The sequence below is a fragment of the Phocoena sinus genome, chromosome 13 (assembly GCF_008692025.1).
Source record: "Phocoena sinus isolate mPhoSin1 chromosome 13, mPhoSin1.pri, whole genome shotgun sequence".
Taxonomy (NCBI): Eukaryota; Metazoa; Chordata; class Mammalia; order Artiodactyla; family Phocoenidae; genus Phocoena; species Phocoena sinus.
The window spans coordinates 1,023,444-1,047,715 of NC_045775.1; the positions used below are offsets into that span (position 1 = coordinate 1,023,444).

Here is a 24,272-nt window from a genome sequence, read left to right on the forward strand (position 1 = left end):
AACAGCCTCTGGTAAGTATCCTACACCACAGAAGTATTGTCTGTGCTTTAAGTCCCAAGGCAAGGGAAGCCCAGTTTAGACTGACGCTGTGATTTTACAATACTCGTAGGCAACACTTTTTTTCTTTTTCTTTCTTTTTTTTTTTAATAGAATGTACCTACTTTGGCTAACGGGGGCCTTTGCAGTAACCTCGAAGTTCCTACAGGTGGCGATGTTCAGCAAACGTGTTTCTGGAGTGCAAGGGTTTTCACTTGTGTGACACCTTATGATGGAAATACTGCTGTCCTTTTATGGGGGCTTAATTTTAATTAAAATAAATTCGAAGATTCAACTACCATGCCTTATTTGGTAGTAACGATTTAACACTGTAGGAGAAAAAAAATACTTTGGAATTTAGCTTGCCACTCTGATTCTATTCTCCTTTAAGATGCCTGGATACTTAAATCAGTTTGAAATAAGCGTAATAAGCTTTTGATGTAATGCCTTATGAACAGGTGCCTTCCCTGCCAATTCCTACAAATAGCTAACGTTTCCCTTTTCTCCACCTCCCTCCTGTAAAGATGCTATTGCTTGGATGGCGCTCTCCCTATTGTGTTCAAAAAGAATTTTCATTTTTCAGAGAATAAAGATGTCATAATTTTCAGAGTTGAACACTGGAGGAAAAGTCAGTCTAATAAAGAACATTTTTTTCCCATTTATTTTCTTAGCCTAAAGGACAGCTATTTTAATGATCTGAATTTGAAAATTGTAACTACCTCAAAAATATGTTCTTGACAGAGGTGTTTTGGTAATATTATAGTCAACAAAGATTTAGGTGACAGTACTAAAATGGTTTGTTCTAGGCTGGGGTAGGTAGGCTCTTCTGCGTATTTTAGGTTTCTTAGATAACAGACCCTGTCCTTTGCTTCAATGAGCCAGCTAATTAACCGCACAGAATTAATCATTTTAAGTATTTAAGAGTCTCATTATAATTCCCTACCTGCAAGGAGAACCCTGCATTCTATCAATTTATCACCCAGAAAAAATGAACTAGTAAGCTGTTTACACATTTTCCTACAGAAATCGTCTGCAACAAAACACACTTGTTAGAAAATAAAACTCATCATTTAAAGGAGGCGATGGTTTGTTTCACTCTGATCAGTGTTAGTGCCAAATCTCTCCTGGGTCAACCGAAAACGTCTTCTAAGCCCTAGTCAGCTAAAGGTCATTTTTCAAGAGGAAAGACATTTTCTGTTAAGGCGTGTGCCAGGGGCATTTTCCCTCAGTCGTGCCAACTTTACGTGCTGAGTGGACGGGGTAGGGGGACAGTCAGTGAGAAGGACATACAGCAATCTCTTTGGGCTCGTCCTCGTCCATCCTCCGGGGTTTCATTTTGGTGTAGTCCACGGGCAAGTCCCAGCAGTCTCCCTCGCTCAGCTGGAAACACCGGCTGTTCATCACCGCCTGCTGCTGGGGGGACATGGGCTCCAGGGGCGTCAGGATGGGGCAGCAGCCCTCTCGCGGCCGCTGCTTGTTCATGCTCAGGTCCAGGGTCCCGTTCTCATCCACCTCCATGTCAGGGTTCTGCGGGACAGGAGGACACAGGGACCGTGAGAATCCATCCCCCAGACCACAGCCCTGCCTTCCGCCAGGACACAGTTCAAACTGGAAACTGCTCACTGCAGTCTCACGTGGAGAAGCGCCCAAGGCAAGGGCACGTGGCCCCCCATATGCCTTGCTCCGCACGCGCGGCTGGGAAATTGGCTGCCAGAGGCACGCACGCATCCGCCTCTCTCTTATCTACTAATCACCCATCAGTCTCTCCCTCTCTTGTCTCTTATCGACTATCTATCATCTCTCTATCACTTACCTATCAGGGATGTATATGTTTTCTTCCTAATACATTTTTGCCTTTAGAAATAAGCCGGGCCAGAAGAAAAACAAGTGCCTAATTTCAATTCTATTCCAGTTCAAAGACCTCTTAAGAGCTCAGAAATGTATGTGTGTGTACAGATTATACATAAATACCTAAAAATGTATATATACTTAAAATTCTCCTTTAGTTTCACTGAGGCTAATACTCCAAGACTTGGAGTGGAGGAAAACACAAGAATTTAGAAGAATGGAGGAGAGGAACTAGAATTTACTTTTTTTTTTTTTTCCATTTTTTGGACAAATGTGTATCGAGTCCTATCAGGCACAGGCTCTAGGTATATAGTAGGAAACCAAACCAAACCAAAATCCCCCCATAAAATGTACTTTCTAATACAAAACCTATGGTGGAGAGAGACTTTTCCGTTTTAAGCAGGAAGATGTGCAATCTCAGTCCAACACAGCACTGCTGCCGCGATCACGGGCTGACCTGCTCTATGGCTCAGCAAGCCTGCAATTTAGTCAACCAGCTTTAGAAAAAATGAAGAGGTACAGGGTGTTTATTTTTCATTTTAAAAAAAATTTTTTAATTTTATGATGCTTTAAACAGATCAAGAATTCCTCAGAGCCTGCCTCTCAGGAGGAGGGAGAGAAGGAAGGGCAGATGGAGGACAGAGAAGAAAAATCAAAATACCCTTGACAATCCTCCATTTTTTTTTTTTTTTTCCCAGAGAGTTACACTCCCTTGAGCAATTTGATTTCAGAGCTGGCGTGAAACGTGCTGCCTACTCAGATGTCTAGCAGCTCTTTCGCCTGAATGCAATAGCAGAGGGGAGATGCTTGGAAGGAAAACCCCATCCTTTGGGCTGTTACCTTGATAGATTATAGCATATTATTCTGTCTGAACTCTTCTTGTCAAAGTGCACTCCCGGTTTCCAGCTCTCATACTAACTTAGCCTTCATCGTGTTGGATTATAATTCTGTCTTAGTTTAAATTTAACAAGGTGAAAAAAACTGGAAGGGGTTACTGTCTTTTTTCCCCCCTTAAACAGAATCTCCTCCATGCCAGCCTCGCATTTTAGCAGCCCTGATCTCCACGGAAACTGCGTGCCCCTGACACTCCTCCAAAATCTAGGAATAAAAATACTAATAGAGAAGAAAGCATTTGCAAAACATAAAGTTACTGACCTCTCTCCATTCATACAAATCACACTCATTTCTAACAACTACGGTCAGCGTTGTGCGCTCAGGCGCACGCCCAGCAGCACTTGGCGATGGAGGGACCCTTTGTTCTGGAGAGGAGGTGCGGGCCGGCGTGCCGGCTCACCGGCCGGGAGCACGAGGCGCCCGCGCCTCCCGCGTCCCCGGCCCCCTAGTGGTCTCGCCAGGCAGCCCTGTGCGCTGCGGCGGCCGCACGGCTTCCTCCCAATGCCAGGAGCCCATCGACGAGGAACCGCCCTAAGTATCGCTCACCGATTTGGCATCTATGCTGTTTTGAACTAATGGAAGCCGGCTGTAATTGCCTGGCTGGGAACCCGTGGGGAAACGGGATTTCTGCACCGTCTTTGTTCCCCAGGGCTGGGCGGGAGGGAGCAGTCCTGCGTTTCTCCTGACCGCGGCGCTGCCCACCCTTCTCTGCTTAAGGTCCAGGGCGCACGGCTCCTGGAGCTTCCTATTCTCTGTGCAGCTCTCGGAACCCTCAGGAGTCCGCGTGGTGTCCTTCTGTTTCCAGAAGTGACTCTGGGTCCTAAAGAGGAGGGTCCCAAATGGAAACGTTCATCTGAAAGCCCTGACGATTTCTCTTGGTCTGGAAAGTGCGTCCCCAGGACCCCGCGCCGTCAGGCCTCCTCCGAGCGGAGCCCGGCGGACGCACGGCCTGCGCCGGCCTCCGGGAGGGAGGCGCCTAGGGGCCGCTGGGCCGAGACGGCCGGGGGCGGGAGGCGGAGGTGGGGCTGCGCCGCCGGGCCCGTACCCGCGCGGCGCACAGGTCCTGCGGCTTGGTGGACAGGTTCTGCGGCATCTCGCGGCAGCGCGTGGACAGGTTGAGGATGGCCGTGGCCGCCATGTGCGCCGCCTCCACGTCGTGCGTGTAGTCGAAGCTGCTCTTGCTGCACGTGCTGCTGGCGCTGCTGCCGCCGCCGCAGCTCAGGTTGCTGCTGCTGGGCGCGTAGGTGCTGGCGGCGCTGCTGCTGGGGCTGGCGTCCTTGCAGTACCGCTTCGCTGGGGAGACAGGGGACAGGGATGACTCGGGGCCCCCGCCCGGGGCCACGGCAACAGAAGAGCCGCCCGCGCCGCCCGCCCGCCCGCCCTGGGCGCCCACGCCAGCGCGCAGGTACCCAGGGGGACGCGGCACCCGCCGACCCGCTGATTCCCGAACGAAAAAGTCTGGCTTCCCCCCCTTTTTTCCTTTTTTCACATGGTGTATATTTGGACGGGCAGAGCTGGGGACCAGCGGGAAGAGCGCGTATGGCTCTCAAGCGGGAGGCAGGGGGCCCGCTGAGTAACCATTAAGGGCGCGCTCCCGGTCAGGGAGCGGCCACCAAGATGCGGGGAGCGACTGGCCGCACCAGCCTGATCACCGCCGGAGGGAGGTTCTGACCGCTCATCTGCTCGCCGGGGTGACGGGGACCCTGTAGACCCCTCATCCCGCTAGAGACCGGATGATCCGTCCGGCTGCGAGGGGCCACAGTAGCCATTTGGGGCCCACTGTCCAGTGCAGGTGACCCAGCTGAACAGATAGGACCTCTGCGGGCCTGCGGGCACCTGCGCTTCGGGGAGTGGCATTCCAGTCAGGGTGCAGCCGAGACCCCGACAGAAACCCCTTCCCTCTGTGATTCTAATAAAGAGCCACCCGGGGGGAGGGCCAGTGACGGGGAGAGAACCGCACACACGTGTGGGCTCACATAGGCCAAGGCAAGTGCTCAGGCGTTCAGGGCTTCGGGGACGGGCAGACGCCGGTGCGCGCCCGCAGCCCCGCCCTTCGTGCGGAACGACCGTCCTCCACACGCCCCAGCTTCGCTTGCCGGGTCCTTCTGAACAGCCAGCCTCCCCAACAGTCCAACAGGCCCTCAAGAGCAAGTGTGTTGCTAGAGCTGTTCAGTCTCCTTTGACACAAGGACGGGAAGATGATCGCTGGATGACTGATTAGGATGGGCGCCGGTCGCTAAAGGCACGGGATGCCCTTTGCTTAGGGGTCAGCAGCTCACCTGACCCTGCAGAGGGAGGAATTGCTCTGAGGGGAGAGCTGCAGGGAGCCAGGAGACCCTTCTGCAGCACCGGGACCCCTCCGGCAGGCCACCCTTCCGTGCGGCACAGGCGTCTCAGCACCTCCCTCCTGCCCGCTCAGGTATGGTCTGGAAGTGACCACAACCTCACAGACACCACGGGTGGTCATCACAGCACCACCAAGAACTGCCCCAAAGCACCCTATTCCGATACAAGTGATAGAAGAGCTAAGCTTTCACTATTGGTACCTTTTGACCTTGGACGGAAGACTGAGCTTTCCTGACATCAAAGACGTGGCTTGGCAATGCTCTGGGCGCACGGCGGCCTCAGGGAAGCTGTCGCCTTGTCGCTGCCCCTCGCACGGACCCCGAGGTCACTTCCCCACCCTCAAACCCGCCCAACGCGGAGAGTAACTCGTCAGGGAGTTACTTCTGTTCCGCTAATCAGAGTCAGCTGAGCCCTGAGGCCCAGTCCTCACACTGTCCGTGTGTCTGTCCTTCCCTCCTCTCTCCTCCATGCAAGGATCACGTCAAAGCAGCTGCCAGAGCAGTGGGGGGGCGGGGGTCTCACGTCTGAGCAGAAACCGGGGGGCCGGGGGCAGCGTGCAGGGCGACCTGCCCACTGGGTTCTGTAAACCGACCAGGGCAGCAAGGCCGCCCCACAGCTCACAAGGCTCTCCAAATTGACTAAAGTCCAAGGCTTTACATCGTTTACAATTTTGTTATAAAAATAGGAATATAAAAACTGTGGGAGAAATGATCTAACACTTATGAGGGATTTTTTTCCCCTAGTGAGGGCTAGACACTGGGTCGGTAAAAGAAATGTGGTCCACATAAACAAGGAAAAAGTTTTGTTTTCAAATGAAGGAATTTCAGTTCCTAAAGCAAAGTAAACAAGACACGTGTGTCTACTCAGCACATTGCAGCAAAGTTCTGGAAAGTGCCTCTACTTTACCAAACATTTAAATCAAAAGATTCTACTTCTCCTGGATTACGCTGAGTTGATGGGACTCGTCCAGAATTTTAGCTCACGCGACCCAGGAGGAAAGTGAGGACAGCATTCATTTCACAAGCATCCTTTCACTAAGGGCCATCAATCATGTACTACTTTGTTCCAAAAGAAAATGAGTCTCTGTACTTCAAATCTCTCGGGTAATGAAGGTCTTTGGTTTTAATAATTATCGCCTGTTGGTAAGATATTTACGAAACCGTTAGTGTCAGTAATTTTTATGACCAGTCACAGTTTCTGGGGCTGTTGCATGGACGCCATGGGGCGCCGCAGAGCAGGGGGGCACTGGAAGGCCGTCACGGCTCTTGCCACCTCCTGCCCAGAACTGAGGAAGCCCCCCACCCTTTAACAAAGTCAAAATGCACTTTCTTTTTCTTTCCACGCACAGAGCTATTTTCAATCAAAACTTTTTCCAATCAATCCTCAGACAAAATGTGTTACTGTCCCTCTAGGCACCAGCACATCGCAGAACTCATGCGATGGAACTGCCTTCCTTTAGAACGACACCCTTGCATTTACAGCATCAGAGGTCCTCCCGACCTTACACCGTACTGAGAGATACCTCTTCAGGTACCCTGCCCTCTCGTGCAGGGAAACGAAAAACGACATGGGATTCATAGTGATGAAATATGACAAATGAGAAAAACAGAGCGACCACCTTCCACCTTATTAATCTACACTGCCTGTAAGAGTCTTACTAAGTGGGTGCGTCTCACTTTCTTCTGAAATAACATTTCCTGTAGCGAATAGATAACTGTGTCCTTCCGACCTGAATTTCCACGAAAAGCAGACAAAACCGAATATGGCCCAGAGACGTGCCTCCTGGGTATTTGCGCTGCCGGATGGGGCCTGGCCCCGTCAGGTCTGGCTGGACTCAGGGGTCCACACGCCGCGTAACTTGTAGCAGCGACTCCTAGTCTTTACGTGGGTCCACGGCTGTGCTTTCCCGTAAGTACACCGAGATACAGATGCAGAGTCCTAAGGGGCGTAAAAGCCGCTTCTTCGTGAGAACGTCCCGTTCGGTGGCCTCTGAAGGCAGTTTGCTCACGCGGTTTATCACGTCTAATCAGAGTCCGGATTCTTGGCTGGGCTCGCACGCGCTCGCTGGCTGAGTGTCCTCTGCACTCGCCTGTCTGCCCTGCTGGCGCCGGCCGGTGGGGTTCGGGGCTGAGCCTCAGAAGCGCGTGCCTGCGCCCTCATTCTGCACAAGCAGCCCTAAGGAGGTTGGGAGGAGGCCGCTGAGTGCAGGTGGGCGTCTGTCCGAGAGATCTGGCTGCGGGAGAAGCTTCTGGAAGCAGAGGTGAATGTGGGAGAGCATGGGGGCAGGAGAACAGGGTGGGAGGGCAGGTATTCCCAGGAGAAGCTGGCCTGGTGGCAGGAGGTGGGGGAGGGCGGGAGGCCCAGCCCAGAGGCTGGGTCCTGGGGCCCCTGAGGGCCAGCCCGGGCCACCTGGTGTTGAGGCCTGGACCGGGGGAGGGCAGACAACGGTGGGCACGGTGGGCATATCAGAGACAAGGTTTGGAGGAGCAGAGGGGGCTTCAAAAATGATCAAGAAGTGCTGAGCTCAGGAGAATTTAGAAGCTGGGGATACCCAAGAGGGGCTCATGAGAGGGGCCCATTCAGGGCTTGGGACTTCTAGGTGTTAAACAAAGCCTGAGGGTGGTGATAAACTGCCCAGAGACACAGTGGAGATGGCTTAGACCCGCTCAGAAAAATTTTCTGTGAAGGGCCTGGTAGTGGTCGAGCCTTGGCGGCCACGGGGTCTCTGCTGGGACCACACACCCGGCTGTTGTCCTGGGAAACAGCCACCGGCCATACGGGTGATGTGGCCCTCAGCCAGTAACACTGCTCTGAACGCTGAGATTCTAATTCTCCTTCTTTTGTTGTTTTCCATCTGTTTTAAAATGGAACGGCCATTCTTAGCTCACCATAAAACACAGACATGGGGGGAGAGGCGGGGGAGATGCTGGCTTGGGGCTCCCGGGGGCAGGGTCTCCCGGCTTCCCTTGGACGTCACCTCCTGCACACGGTGTCTGTGTCCTCCTCCCCGAGGCAGGCAACCCAAAGCTGTCTCCACAGCGCCTCAGGGTCAGCCTGTCCCTCCTCTCATGCATCTGAAGTTCAGCCTCACCAGCCTGCTGGCAGCTCCCACTCACCTGTGGGTTTCCTGCCTTCTAGTATTTTCCACTCAGGCTTCACGAGCAAGTTTAAAATTTGCCACTTTGGTAAAGCTCCTGCTAATTCCTCCAGGCAGAACGGACGCCTTGCTTCGCTGTGAGTACCTGTTTCCCTGTCTTCTCTTTACCCACAATCCCTTCCTTGAAACTTGTTATAGAGAAAGAAAGAAGAGAGAGAGAGATGATGGATAGATGGATGATGGATGGATAGGTGGGCCCACGGATGGATGGATGGAGGGAGGGAGGGATGGAGGGATGGATGGTGGATGGAGGGATGGAGGGATAGATAGGTGGGTGGGTGGAAGGATGGAGGGATGGATGGTGGATGGAGGGATGGAGGGATAGATAGGTGGGTGGGTGGAAGGATGGACGGATAGATCTATAGACAGGTGGATAGATAGGTAGATGAGACAGACAGATAGCGACTATTGAGTGTCTGGAAGAATGCAGGTGGATAAATCAATGTTTGCTGAGTGTTTCTGATCACAGCTGGTGGAAGCTGAGGGATGACGCACAGAGCCTGAGGCAAGGGTCCTGCTTCTCTATCCCACTGTGCACGTCCAGGCCCTGCTCCTTGCTCCCAGGCATTATGCTCCCCTGCCCCACAGGAGGCTCACTTCACTGTTTTTCTTTGGGAGCAATGGCCCAGTTCACTGGGCACCTGAGGCAAACCTTGGGGACAGCCCTCTGGGGGGTGACTGCAGACACCGGTCACTCTGCGGTGTACACTGCCTGTCTCCCGGGCACGGGGATGGCCCTCCTCAGCTCACACCCCGCAAGAAACCTAAGCCTACCCTTCTCATCCTTAGTGGGCATCTCCGTTGTTTTGACTGTGGATCTCGTGGAAGAGGAATGGAGTTGTCTGTTTTCTTCTCAGTAGATTGTCGTAAAGGCCAACTTCCCCTTTTTCTTAGTTTCTCGAAGATCTAGCACTGAAGTTTCTGTTCGGTGTTCTTGTTTATTTGTGGGTCACCTGAAGAGCAGGGCTCTGCCCATTTCCAACAACAGGTGTTTTTTCCGGGGTTGAGAATAGATGCCAGTGACACTTACATGCGTGAGTTCCCCTCTCTAGCCTTGTCTGCTGAGCTTCGCGACAGCCGCACGCGGCCAGCAGGCGGGGAACGATCGCTACCTCTGCTCTTGAGGAAACTACCACACAGGAAGATTAATGTATCTAATATCACATGGCTCCTAAATGGAAGAGCCGAGGAAGCCACTGTGACCAGACATGTGCCCTCCTGGTCACGACTTCGCCCAGATCCAGCCACAACAACGGGGTGAAGGAGATCAGGTCTCACAGGACAACAGCAACAAGACGTATGTAGCAATGACCACCTGGCGCAAGTGCCCATCAGATCACTACAAAATGTCAGTGAACTGGGAATCCTACAAGCACAATCCTTAATTATGTGCATTCAAATTCTTTTGGTCCCTCATTTGCAATCAAATGAATGAAGTTGTAACAAAGCCTGAAATTGGCAAATTGTTATTACAAAAAACCCAAATTGTTTTCTGTTATACCCTAAGCCACTCCCTTTTCCCACTTCCATCTTTGTTCCTATATATTTAGAATTGATACCTGCAAGGGTAATCGATCTGAGATACATCAAAGAAATATTACATTTCATTCACCATACAAATTAATTGTTATTAAGGCAAAGGATGACTAAAATAATGTAGCATTGTAGAAAGGTTTTGGAACTCCCCAAGCATTCAATTTAAATGTTTTTTTTTTTTTTGAGTGTTGTGATTTTAATTAAATATCTTTTTCAGAGAGCAGCTCCGAACTCTTTCAAACCCTCTCTCCTCACCTCTGCTGGTGGACACCAAGACGAGACGCCTGCATCACCCAACTCATACAACCCACATCCCCATTGGTAAACTCTGCCAACTAAGTCCATACATCCTGGAATTTGAAGTAGAAGCGTGGTTAGATAAGTAAGATCACAGAAATGCAGTCTTCCCCTCTGTGCTTCAACTACTTACCAAGTTAGCTCTGTGATGAAACGAGAACTAGTCTGTTTAGAGTTTACACCCCAGTAGTGGGTTCACATACGCATGAGTCAAAATAAACGATCTTGTCCTGCGAAGCACGCAGTGTTTATCCGTTTCATGGGTTCTATTTTCGTAGTGGCAGCTACAAGTGAGGCCAGTGACAAAGTTACAAAGCCAGGACAGGGGGCTCCCCAGGGCCCACACCTGGGTCCGAGCCCGCTGGAAGGAGGCCGGTGGGACCCGCGGGAGTTGTGCACCCCTGGCTGCATGTTAGAATCACTGGCTGACTTTTTAAAAATGCTGCACACAGGGAATACCTCCAGGGAGTCTGATTTACTTGGTCTGGGGTGCAGCCCTGGGCATGAGAATTTAAAAAGTCTCCCCAGATGAATGCGACGTGCATCCCGGCTTGAGAACAGGGAGGGAACACAGAGCTTCTCACGAAATCCAAGAGCTCTGGGCAGCTATCCCCGACTCTCCTGGTTCTGTCTGTGTCGGGGCATCTAGTAAAGGAAGTTAGTAAAGGTGAGGACACCGTCTCAGCAGCAGCATGAAGCAGACGAGCCCGCGGCTGTCTGCCTCTACGTCCTGCCAGCAGCCGGCTGCTCTGCTCTGGGGATAACGGGGGATGGGCGTCGCCCTCCCTCCCCCAGGGCCTGCTCTCCCACACCTGGGGCTGAAGGAACCAGCCTAGGCTGCCCGCGTGCTTTCCTTGCTGCCCATCGAGTGACCCCCATGCTCCATCAGTTTGTAGGAAATGGATATACACAATAACAACATTATCAACGGCAAGCGTGACTCTCATGTATAAGAGGGTGCACCTCCTACCATCATATCCTTTGGGGGATATATCCCTGGTTTGCACCTTGGGAGCTATGGCCCGCTTGCCATAAGTATGGCTGTCGTAACTGTTGTATTCAAACGAGGTCTTGGAATATTTCTCCAGCTCTTTGGCCAAGTTGGAGCGAGGCGTGGTGGTGGGGACGCTGTTTCTGTAGCCGTAGTGAGGGATCTCGAGCTGCTTTACGAAGCACATGGGCCTGGAAGCAAAAAGAGACAGTGCACAGCTGGCTTTCTCATGGCTGCGCATGAGACACGGCTGGTCTTAAAATTAGAGCACCTTGCTGCTTAGCTGTGTTAAGGAACCAGACCTCTCACTAAAATCCCAATTCTATTTTCCTGAGCAGAAGCCAAGTGTGCTGTAATGATATAACCTCAAATCAGCTAGATGCCAACTTTGGAAATAAAAAGAACAGAAAATGAAATACTTAACCTTTTGCCCTTTTTTCTTTTTCTTTTCAGAGTCTGGGGAGGTACGATGAAGATATGAGATGTGAACGTGGGAAAGAATCTCACGTCCGTGCGTTTGCTTTTGCAGGGTTTGCAAAGAGTAAGCGTTACACACGGTGAAGTGAGCTAATAAGGAACTCCCTTAACGAAATACGAGGAAATGAAAGAAACACTCTTAAGGACGTGGAGATGAAGCTAGATAAAAACATCCTGCTGGACGCTAAAACGGAGCACGTGGTCATGTATTTTGACAAATAGTAACACGCACTCTCAAGACTGTTACCTAGTAGTCGTTCATTTTCCTATACTTTGGAATTAAATATTTAAATGAAAGAACTCTCAATTACATATGCAGTAATATCCTATCTTGTTTCTTCTGTGTGTCCATCTGTCTATCCCGTAGGCAGAATTTTTTAACTTTTTTTGAAATAATTGTAGATTTACAGGAAGGAGTGCAGAGATCCCTTTAGGGTTTTTACCTAAAACTTCCCCTTACGTTAACAACTTTATCAAGTTACCAACACATTTACTTTGATTTCGTTAATTTAGCCTATTTACTTCTCGAATCAACCAAATGATGCAGCGATCAGTTAAACGTCTATTACTTGAGGCATTTTGCCAGGCAACGGGCAGGGCGGTGGGGGGGCTCATAAATGAATGAAGCTGGAGGCCTTGCCTTCAAAGGTCACCTGGAATGTGATCTTGTTTTAGGAGCCCGAGCTTCTGAGAATCCTGGCGAGTGGAGGACACTCCCGGCCGTGAGATCCCATTCAGTTTTAAGGGAGAAGGTGGCATTTGTCAAGGTTAAGATCCAGGGAGGTGTAGGAAACATGCCAGGAAAGTCGAACAATGGGGAACGTCTCTGGGGGAACAGCAGGGGACGGGCTGGGTGGGACTAGATTGGGACTCCGTCCATTTGTCCAGCAGGCAAGGCCAAGGGACTTGGGCCGGGGAAGGCCTGACCCCTGAGCCTCCAGGAGGTCGGGACCAGCTCCAATGGAGGTCGCGCTGGAGCAGAGGCGTCGGGAAGGGACACTTGATGACAAAACGGAGCAGGTGATGGAGGCCGGGAGCTGGGAGGCTGGGGAGCGGGTGCGGCCTTGGGCAGGCCCGTAGCCCTCACCTAAGTCTCAGCGTCCCGTTAGACAATCTGACTAAATACTCTTAAAATCTTAAGTAATTGAACTGTTGGTTGAAATTATCCTTTTCTTCCTTCCTTCCTGTCTTACCGCCTTGAATGAGCGTCCGCTGCGTGGAGACATCCCGGGGAATGGGAAGGTGACGGGGATGGACACCAGGTCCTCCAGACCTGGCTCACGGCCGGGACGTCAGTGCCTGAGCTGAGCCCTCGGAGGCTGCAGAGCCCAGCCCCACGCCTCCCCTGCGGTGGGAGGGGTCCTTCTCTCCCCCCGGGCCTGTCCCCATGCTGCTTCCCCACCACACAGCCGGAGGCTCGGGAACAAAACTGTTTGCAGCTGCGCAAGTCTTGGCCCACGATCTTCTGTTCTGTTGTCACTTGGCAGAAGGTTTCCCACTGCATGACACGAAGAAATGGTCCCAGGCTGTGAAGTACAGGCTCGGGATCAGAGCAGAGGCTCTGTCTGAACAAGGTGATGTTTGCCGTTTCAGATGTATCTTGTCCGTGTCAAGCGGCCAACGGAGCCCCTCAGTGGAAAGTAAGCTTGACACCGATCCCAGGACAGGCGTTAGTCACTTCGCGGCCACCCCACATCAGAAGGATGTGGGCACGGGGATCCTTCCAGCTCTCGGGGGTCTGGCCCCAGTGGGGGAGGGAAATTAACGGAAGTCCTCAGCCTCAACTCTCTCTCCCTTTGCTCAAACTTTCCTTTGGTTAATAACTATTCCTTCTCAAATACACACAGCCCGGGGGCCTGGCAGGGAGGTTGTCATGCTCCCAGTAACCGAGAGTGGCCTGAGGGGCCCTCGGGGAGAGCCTGTCAGGTATTTGGTGTCAGCGCACCCGTAAGATGAGTGAGTTACAGGCACCCTGGGGGCAGGTTAGGTCGGCAACGCCCACGCATAAAAATAGCTAGAGGAACGCACCCCAGACTTTATTGGGGGTTTAGCTCTAAATGGTAGGCTCCTAGATGGCTTTTATTTTTGTCTAGTGAAATATCTCTCATTTTCTATAAAGATTTGAACTTTTCTGTTGCGGGATAAAAAGGAGTTTAATGACAGTGGTGAATTCCTTTCAGAAAGATGGGAAATAATACAGGAAAAAACCAAAGACGTGTTCGTATCGTTTGCCTAGTGGTTTTTTCCAAGTGATTTATGCCAAAGAACTTAACAGGAGCAAAGTTGTGCGTGCGTGTGTGCGTGTGCGTGTTTACTGCTCTCCTTTTAATAGTAAAGTTGGAATCACACGAAGTGCCTCAGGGCCAGAGCCCAGTCCCAGCACAGGTGCTGCCTCCCCCAGTGGGTACCAGCAGCTATGAGGATGACAGGTACGATTCTTACACAGACGAGGAAGCGGCTGGTGTGAACTGACTAAACAGGCAGGATGCATGTGGATGAGGGTTTGAAGGGGACACGCGAAATGAGCGCTGAGGGAAGAGAGCTCCTCTCCCACCTGCCCTCCTGATATAATCACCCTAACTGTCCAGGGGGCAAGCAGGCAGCGTCTGCGGCGTCCCCGGCTGTGCCACCCGGGACCCAGAGGTTTCCGGGAAGGCCTCTCACCCCTCTGCGCCCTGGTCTCTTCACTTGTCAAGGGGGGATAATGGCACCATCCCGCCCGCCTGCCGGGAGCATCTGAGGACGAGGTTTCTCTGCGCGCGGGGGTGGGGATGCTGTTACCCCGACGTCCTCGAGAACATGAAGCCCACCCCGCAGGCTGGAGCGGGGCCCTCGCCTCCAAACCGAGGTGAAACTACTTGGGGCACCTCGTGAACTCTCTAAGCCTCCCTTTCAGCCAACCTTTACAGAATCGTGAAGCGTCAGGGCCAGAAAGAAAGCCAGACACAGCTCTGTCTGCTTCTCTCGTGCGAACAGTCACACGGGGTCAGGGAGACCCGGGGGTGACGAGCCCTGGCCCCGCACAGCCTCCAGGATGGAGCCGCAGGGGAGGGTCGTGACCCCGGCGAGGTCTTCTAGCTGCACCAGCTCCCCTCCACTCCCACTGAGGACGGCCGCCCCTCATGGAGCAATTGGGCGCCTGGCCCGTGGGGACGGCCGTGGACGGACCCCGAATGTGTGTCTGGTACCTTAGCACTCGGTCCGAGGCCTGGTTGGACTTGGACACGTCACAGCTCTGGTGCTTTTCTTGGGCCTTTGCCAATTTCTCCGCTGCGGCAATAGGGCATCCAGAGAGGCTGCAATGACAGGAGGGATCTGAGTGTGTCCTCTGAGGCACTCCGACAGCAACCCCATCGCCATCCCCCTCCTCTGCCTTGGGCGGCACCAGGCTCCCAAGCCTGTCAGGGGACATCACGGTGTTTGCCCCTGGCCTCCGGCAGACCATGCCGATGGCCGTGCCGTGTGTGCAGGACACGCGGTCCTTTCCAATGACAGCAACACAAAGGCTGTATCGTTAAAGGGAACATGAGATTTTAGACACCACTGCGGTTTCTGGAGCTGGGCAATTAACCGCTTGGGTAGGATGGGTTTCTAAAACGCCCGAGAACAGGGCTCTCTGGCAGCTGCTGTCCACAGCACGTGGGATGCAGCGTGACCAGCCGGTCTACAACCTCCCCAGGAAGAGACACGGAAGGGAAGGAAAGCAGAGTGATCTCGAGACTGTAGGAAAATGCTTTTCTGCCACTAAATATTTATGGGAAGAGACAACAGATGTGGTCCTTGGTGTTTAAGCTGATTCTTCATGAAACCCTGGTGTCTGCTCTTCGTGTATCCGTGTGGGTGTCTGCTGTTTGTGTATCCGTGTGGGTGGTCTCTGCACACAGTGCAGAGGCTAATCCACACACACACAGCGTCTGGAAACTGTGCGCTTCTGCGGAGGTATGATGGACGAGCTGACGCTGTAAACCCCGTGAACAGGGCTCAGGAGGAACCTCGCCAGCCCGTCCGTCACGCCCCTTCTCCACAGGACGCCCAGGAGCACCTCTGAAGGGCACAGCTTGGCGACTTCTGCGGAGGTATGATGGACGAGCTGACGCTGTAAACCCCGTGAACAGGGCTCAGGAGGAACCTCGCCCCCATCCGTCACGCCCCTTCTCCACAGGACGCCCAGGAGCACCTCTGAAGGGCACAGGTTCGCGACCTCATTCATTACAAATTTAACACAAGCAACCAAGTTTACCGGAGAAGCATAAATTACGGTGAAACTTATAAGAGTTTCCTCCGTTTAGATATACTTTTCTGCCGCTCTGTGAAGCTGAAACTATAGGCAGTTAAAGAAAAATCGGACAGGATCACTTTCAGGCCACTGGAAAAAAAAGGGAACTGATAGGAACTGAGTATTAGAAGGAACTTAGCGAAAGTCAGAATAAGATAGGAAAAGGGAACTGGAATTTGTCCAGAGCAAAAGTGTGACTGCAGCCACAGCCCAGGAGGGACGGGTCTGCCCCCTTAGCCCCCTCTCCTGCGGTGTGCTCTCCCACCAGCACCTTTGCACCCCTGCCAGCACTTTGGTGATGCCCACGCTGATGACCAGTGTTTCAGCGGGGATCACGGGGGCGGCCGGCTGGGGTCACACACGGCCCAGCCTCATGGGCTCTAGTCGCCGACCTGTCTGAGGCAGACAGGAAGGGCCCCTCGATCCCTGGAAGGTAACGGAGCTCTTACGGCCTTCCTTGGAGTCGCTGCAGACGGTTATGGTTCCACCTGGGATCTGACCTCAAGGAGGACACCTGCCAGGGGACTGTCACCCCATCACAGCAAGGTGGGGGGAGACAGCTGAGAAATTCCAGTCTGCAAACGAGGGATCTAAGCGTTGGGCTTCGCCGCGCGCCCCGGGCCGGCTCAGCTCGGCTCTTCCCGCCCCCTGGCTTCCTGAGAGAAGTGCCCAGGTCTCCTGTCCCTTGGGGCAGGTCGTGCAGGGGCCGCGCCCCTCTGGAGGGTGCCTGAACATGGCTGCCGGGGATCTGCCCCCCTGCAGCCCAGAACGCAGGAGCTCTGCTTACCTTCTGTGCGAGTTCCTGTTGCTATTTACATGCCCTCGCCCTGTGCAGCCCGGAGTAGGACACTTGAGAACATTTTCATGCATGGCAAGAACTTGACAAGGAGAGGCAGAGAAAACAGCCCAGCGTTAAAACACAGAAATGGTCCCAACACAAGAATATGCAATCATTTTAACAAAGGCTGGGTTAGTTCACAACAAACAGTCCTACACACGTCTGTGATGGGCATGGGCAGGGAAACACATGTAGGAAGAAAAAGAAGGTTGTCTCCACCTGACTCTGACTGGCATGCAAAGCGGGGTGCGCTGGGCGGGAGCTGTGGACCCGGGAAGCGGGAGCACGAACTGCTCCCAGTGGCTAGGAAAGCAAGGGCCTCCCCGTGGAACTCCCAGCCGTAAGTGTGGAACAGTGATTAGCCATGTAACAGCACGTCGACCGGTGGTTTTAAACACATGCCTCTGCTTTGGAAGCACGCGGTATTAGGAAGCTGTGGTGGTCATGGGCAAACAGACAGCCCAAACCTGATTTTTAAATGAAGATAATTAGATGATGACTCTCCATCTAGGAACTGGGTACCTTCTTATTTATTCTGTGAGGGAGGGAGGGAGGAAGTGCTCTGCGGGCCCCCATGTAAGACCCAGTGGGAGACGGAAGGCGTGGTCCGTAGGGCAGGGAAGCTACTGCCCACTGCCCAGAGACAGCCTTCAAATTTCCCCGCCATGGTCATGGGCCTGAACTGTCTCCTGTCTTTCCCTTTCTGGTCCTCAGCGACCCCTCGCTGCTCTGGACTGTGGGGACAGCTGGGGGGTGAGCCGTGCTGCTGGGTCAAGAGAGCCGACCCCCAGCACGGGCCCCAGCCCAGCGGTCTCCGAGCTCCGCAGCACAAGCTGTAGCGAGGCTGCTGGACCTTCCCTGCGGCGAGGGTCACCTGGCAGCAGGTGACCGCGATCTGCCCGAGCTCGTTACGTAATTGTTATTTCCTACAGTTTCTCTCGTCTCCAGAACAGCCTCCCTCTTTCCCCTGAAACCTCCCCCCTATTTCCTCCCCATGTGGCCCTTACACCTGCTCTCCTCAGCCCTGGCCAGGTCCATTTTGGTTTCATCTTTTCAGCGGTCACAGCTGCATCGTCCGTGCAGGTGGTCGATGCCCCATCTGTGGAGAGCTGATCCGGGGCTCGCTCTGTGCGGGGACCCGGCTGGAGCGGGCTTGGGGTCTCCTCTCCGGGGGACCCTCCCTCCCCTCCTCAGTCTGCGCTCTGACCTGCCCACCCTCTTCCTTCAGGGAATGACCCTTCCTTCCCCATCCTTTCCTGACACCCTATCATCTTCTTATCACACCACACAGCCCTCCCCTCAAATTAACATACATCGTTCCTTTCCTTTTATGCCAAACTCTTCAACTATTAAGACTCCCCTGGGGATGGCACGCGCCTTCCGTGCTCGCCTGCGGTGTGGACCGCCCTGTCCTGCCGACTCCCACTCGGTCCTCACCCTGGCCGGCCCTGGGACGGGATCTGTGCTGCCCTGTGCCTACACGCTTCCAGCTTCCTCTGTGGCTCGCGCCTCTCTCTCAGGTGTCAGCTGTCAGCTTTGCCCGGCAAACCTGCCGCCCTCTGCACCTTCCCCAGTCTGGGCTGCTGCTCAGCCTCCGTCCAGGTCTCCTCTCTAGGCAGTTTCATCCCGTTTCTACTAACACTGCGGAGGACAGACGGGGCCACCTGTATGCCTGGCCTCCTCCGGGTGTCCAGGCCGGCCCTCCAGCACCCTGCGGGAATCTCACACACAACTTCCAGCTTCAGTTGGAAAAATCCAAGCGTTCGTTCCCCTATTGGACGTGGCCCTGGCTTGATGCCCGGTTTATCGCCCTTGCCATGGACCAGGGAGACACCTAGACGTCTTCTCAATCTCCCTCCCTTTCTCCTTCTCATGGCCTGTCCTGCCAGCCTGTCTCTGGAGTGTTCCTTGAACCTGTCCCTCTGCCACTGCCTCCTTTCTGCCCTGGTCTCCCGCGTGGACCGTTACGACGGCTTTTAGAAAATGCCGTGGGTTTTCTCTCTCACGCAGGACCGGCACAAGCGTCGCCCCAGTGAAGTCTGTGGGAGGCCACGGTCCCTGATGCCCACAGCAGGGGCTGGAGCTCGGTTACGCTGTGGCCATGCTGTCTCATGCCCCCTCCTCGGCTGGGTCGGGAGCTCCAGGGGGAGGCCAGAGCTGTGTCTCATCCATGGTGTGTCCTCTGTGTATCTAACACAGTATGTTTCAAACTGGGTGCAGGCTACTTTGTGGAATTCAAGTGAACAGAAATGTGAGTAGGGGACAGTAGCCCAGAAAAAGCTAAAAAATAAAAAGTAGAAAAAGAGAGACATATCTTCTATGGAGTCCTTTAATTCTTTTACATTTTTATGGTCCTATAAAAAAATTGTGTACGAGTAAATCTTTAGAAACGATTTTCTGTGGATGCTCTGGGAGGTGTTTGTAACACTGGTGTCAGAGCTGAATCCCCACGTCACGTGAGCAAAGGTGAGGCGAGGTGTGATCTGACCGGGTCTGTGTGGGCAGGTTCGGGGTGCAGCTTGTCAGGACACGGGCCTCGTCTGACTGCATTTAGACGTTTCTTGTGAAAATATGGAGCCAGGAGGATTGTTCAGATGAGAAGGCACTGATGTTCTACTTTGATGTCTCAAAGAAAAAGTGCACAAAGAAGCTCTTTCTTCTTCAAACATTACTGCTTGGTCCTAATGCCCTCTTTGTAGATGAGGACAAGAAGTACAGAGCGTGTCACCCGCCCCGCGACACACAGCTTGTTAAGACTGAACTCGAAACGTCAAACCCAGGTCTCCGTGGAGACAGAGGAGCTCAGGGTTGGGACAGAGGCGGGTTTAGGTCTGAGCTCAGTTCTCTGCTCGGACCAGCTCAGAAAGCTCTGAGCATCTTCAGGGCGCTGGGTGCTGTGCTGATTCCCGGGAGAGGCGGTGACCATCTGGCCTTCATGTCCCTCATCTGACAACAGGGCCAATACCCCCTGCAGGGCTTATTGGGATTAGATGGGTGCCAGCCAGCGGGGTGCCCGGCCGCAGGGGGTGCTGGGGCAGAAGCTGCTGTGGGTGAAGCGAGCTACCCCTGCTCATGTAACACACGGGCGCGGCCCCTCTCCAATCCGCTGTGGCCGCAACACTGCGTACTGCGCCTTTGCCCACAAGGCGGTTCTGAGAAACGCGGCTTTACTGTTGCCAGGGGCTACTTGCAAACCCGGAGCCACAGTAGCCTCTACAAATACGTCACCTGAAAACACTCTGCTAAACCTGCTTTCTAAGCTACGAGCTTTTCTCTGTACTTCCAAAGCTGACCATTGTGATGGGGAAGTAACGTCACCACTCAGCTGGTCATTGTCACAAACAAGCCGAGCTATGACATTTCCCCCCCCCCGCAGAAACCGTGTCTCACGGAATGAGGAAAATCCCTACCACCTGAGACTTGAAGTCAGGATCTGACACAGAGCCATTTCTGAAAATGTGCCTTTTTTCTGAGCCATCAATCCTAACTCTACCTAAATAGTTGGCATACCTTATATGCCGAGAGAAAGATAAACAAACAAAAAAAAAGGGCTCATCATTTCAGTTCTAAAAGAAATTTAGTCGTCTCCATGGGTCAAGTGCATATTCTCAGAACTTAACTAATTAAAACGGGTGTGTAAGGTCCGAACCCACCCAAGTTAAACCCTCTTACTTAAGATTTTACTGTGTAGAAATGTCGGGACAACATGAAATAGATTTTACAAGTAAAATGCAGTAACACGTAAGTACTGGTTCGCGGAAGTGGAGAAATTCAGATAACTGTGGGCAAAAGACGTCTCGAGCCCATTTGCCTCGGGGATTCATGGCCGTGTAGTGCCGCATGGATGGCTCAGAGACTATCTAAATTCAGTTCTACATTTTGTGAGGAGAAAAGGAGAGAAGTGACTGGCTTGGGGGTCACAGAGCAAGTTAGAAATGAAGTAAGGACCAGAGCCCCGGCCGGCTGCTCGGGGCCCAAGCTGCAGAAAGCAACACCGGATGGTGAGCCCGGGTCCTGGGGCAGGTCTACGGGGACCACGCCGAGGAAATGCTGGAGGCTGTGGGGCGGGGTAGAGCCCTGGTCCTGGCTGAGCTGCCCTCCCGGACAAGGAGGGGACACCTAAGTCAGGTTGCACTGACCAGAGATGGAAATGACAGAGGCGAGGATGCAGAAACGAGTCACAGGTGTGCGCGCTCCAGGGCGCTGGTGAAACACGGACTTACTTTCTGGAGGGACCCTATCTTTGTGCGGGCATCCGGACAGACTGCGGTGATGCGGATAAAGCCCGGTTACGTGGCCCGTTCCATCGCACCCGGGGGTGGGGCACTTGCTCTCTTTCTTTTCTGCTCTCGAGGGATCTAAAAGCGACAACAGGTGTCAATAGAATGAATTTTTTACCAGCTGAAGACAAATGTGAAAAATTAACAACCGAAGAGACCTTGATCAATAAAGAAACAAAGCAGGTGTCGGGGACAGACTGTGACATCCGTGGGTAGTTCTTTGGTTGGGGGTGAATTTTTAACCTTAAACGGTGTAATCACGAATCATAACATATTTTACTTTCGACACTAAAGAAAAAAAGGCTCTCCCTACCTGAACTCTTGATTAATTGTTTCCCGTGTGTTACATGATAAGCCGTTGCTCAAAGAAATCAACATAAACAATGATGAGACAGTGACCTTCTCAGAGAACAAAATGTTTCCGTGATCCTTCAGCAACTGCTTTGTGACATCCAACCAGGAAACGTAACGCCATTTAAGCTGCTGAGCAGAGCTTCTTTCTTACTGAGCGCTCTGATTGCGTGTGCTACTAGTTGCACAGTTTTACTGGCGCTGACACTTCTTCTCCTGCAACACTGTCCTTAGCACGCCAATCCAGCGCTTTTCTCAAGACCAGCTGAACTCTCAGAAGGCACTGCAAGCAAATGACCGAAATGGTGGAAATCCCACCTGCCAGAGGTGATGGGCAATCAAAAGTGCTTCGGAAGCTGCTGGAGCAATAATTTGTTTTGATCTCCTCGTCTGCACTTGGAACCAGAGGCAGGCTCTGACAGCTGTGCGTGCACGCGCAAAACTAAGAGGTGATGCTTCTAGGCAGCCCGTGGGCTCTGCGGTACCGGTCGGGGAGGAGCAGAGCAGACATTTGGTCAAAACTCAAATGGCAGATGCCAGAAATGCAACGGCCTTGCTAACAAAATTAGTTCTACATCCAGAGCTGACCACAGTTCATAAATGTGCAGCAAATAACTCCCAAAACCCCGACCAAATAGTCACAGGAGTGTGTGCAACACTAGTTTTGAGCCAGTTTTCAAAACCAGGTGTACAGGTGATCGATAGATGGCAGTTCCTAGGAGTTTGGCCCAGGGATGCTATAGTTAAAATTTCTTTAAGGCTTTAATATTTTTATAGTGATATCTCAGTAATCAGGCCAGTCATGATCACTGGAAAATAGATGTTTTACTTTTGGCAAAGAATTCATTTTCTATCAAGAGAAAAGATTGGTTTAAAAATTTTGGAACTTTTATGGGCTTTTTTCTCAAGTCATTCATGTGAACTTGAAACAGACAAAGGACTCACAGGCATATATAAAGACTTTTGTGTTTATATAAAAACCCCTCCTTTTATTTTTAGCTAACATTCTATTCTCTGAAATGTGTCTTTAAGGTCCTGGAACCTCTTAAACGGGTGATGGCGTTGAGGGTAGCGTCCTAGATATAACAATGGGCTGCTTCCCACCATTATTTATAGATAATCGTCTCTGAAGACAGATCTAAACCTATGCGGTGGTGACTTCATTTCTCAATATCTTATTGGAGCTCCTCTTACACGTGCAAACGAAAAGCTCAGCATCTTATTGGCTTTTGAGTAATTTCATAATAATAGCGGTACAACTGAATGAAGGCAAATGTAAAATAGTAAGTGTGCAGTAACAGTTCCAAGGAAAATATTAGTTAAGGTCATAAACTAGAGATATAATTTAAAACCACAGACTAGATATAAAGGACTTTTAAAGCATAAAACGTAAGCTATACTAGTGATCGTTAAGTGACTCTTTTCCACGAGTATGTTTACAGTTTCCTAACAAATTATATTATTTCACGATTTCGAAAGCGTTCTGAAGTTAAGTGCAGATTTGTGCAAACACCGTGTGGCTCCGTCTACTGCGGTTTTGGAAACACCAAGTGTGTACTCTCCTCTGGATACCTGCGTCCTGGTGGAGGTGTGTCTCCTCTGCCTTCACCAACACCCCCAACCCCCTTGCTTTCTCCCTTCTTGCAATCCCAGTTCATCTTGAAAGCAAACCTTGGAACAAACGTTAAACAACCAAGCAAGCAAACAGGCCAATGATTCGACCAAAAACCCTGCAACGATGTCTAGAAAAAACTGTGTGCTGTGTTTAGGCTGCGCCCTTCCTCCCTTTCCGGCAGCTGCTTGAGGAGAAGAAAGACAGAGGACGTTGTGTGATGAACTTGTTTTTTTTAAATATCTTTGGGTCGCTCCACGCAGCATGTGGGATCTTTGTTCCCCGACCAGGGATTGAACCTGCACCCCCTGCACTGGAAGCTCAGATTCTTAACCACTGGACCGCCAGGGAGGTCCCTGTGATGAACTTCTTTTGTTTCAGCTCAAGCTTTTGGAAAGGTCAATCATTTATAATTTAAATCATTTTGAGAAGATTGTGCATGAATGAGAATTGGTGTGAGTGTTCTCTCCATGTTTAATAAAATACCAGAGAAGCTGACAATAGATTGGTGACGTGCTATGTGCCCGTGTTGGTAAGAGAGCACATAGCTTTTTTTTTTTAATAAGGAGGGCATTCATCTCTTTGCCCCATTTTGGTGTCCTTGCTTGGCTTTATTTATTTGGTTTTGAATATAACTACGGACGTCTTCAAAAGAAATTTGGAAGTGATGTGGACCACACTGATAAGAAACGGCGACTCACTTTGATCAGAGGAGGAAGATCTGGAAAAACTGGGGAGAGGCAGAAATCAGTGCTTTCCGACTCATCTGGAAAGTCCGAATCCCCAACCCTTCCCCCATTTCGGGGGAAAGAAGCACATCCTGGTTTGGGGGTTTTACTGTTTGTTTCCATGCTGTCCCCATTTATTTAGGGGAAGCAAGTGATTTGAATTCCACTTCTTGCCAAAAACAGAATAAAAGAAAATAACAAGAATAACAAAACAAAATGGGTCAAAATCTACAGCAAGCTGGCGGGTTGAAAGGAACCACAGAGACCAAAGAAGGCACGGCAGCGTCGGGTCCACGTGAGCCCACGTGCTTCCTCAGTAAGTAAAGCGCTGCTTTCTCCTGCCCAGACTCAGTCCTGAAACGCACTCTGCAGAATCCCAAACAGAACGCTATCACATTTGTCCACCTGAGCCAGCCCATGAGAAAGGACACTATTTCTTCCTAAAAGTGTCTAGTTCCTACGTGAGTCTCCAACATCCAACTAAAGATTTCTAAGAGATTGCACTCTAGTTATAGACACACAAGCTGCGTCTCCTGGTCTCGGCAACACCCAAAGCAAGCTTGATGCCTCACTCTGTGGCCTTTAACACATGACCCTTCCTCAGT

General features: G+C 51.8%; 1 protein-coding gene across 3 annotated transcripts in view; it reads right to left on the reverse strand.

Moving 5' to 3' along the window:
* MYT1L (myelin transcription factor 1 like) overlaps positions 1–24,272 on the reverse strand; it is a 136,866-nt gene that overhangs the window by 68,844 nt on the left and 43,750 nt on the right. For all 3 annotated transcript variants that reach the window (XM_032652890.1, XM_032652889.1, XM_032652891.1), the window contains exons 6-12: positions 20,920–21,054; positions 16,646–16,736; positions 14,771–14,878; positions 11,085–11,296; positions 10,792–10,794; positions 3,824–4,071; positions 1,327–1,563 (exon numbers count right to left, since the gene is read on the reverse strand). In XM_032652890.1, the coding sequence (XP_032508781.1) occupies positions 1,327–1,563; positions 3,824–4,071; positions 10,792–10,794; positions 11,085–11,296; positions 14,771–14,878; positions 16,646–16,736; positions 20,920–21,054 (1,034 nt within the window). The remainder of the gene's footprint in view (positions 1–1,326; positions 1,564–3,823; positions 4,072–10,791; positions 10,795–11,084; positions 11,297–14,770; positions 14,879–16,645; positions 16,737–20,919; positions 21,055–24,272) is intronic.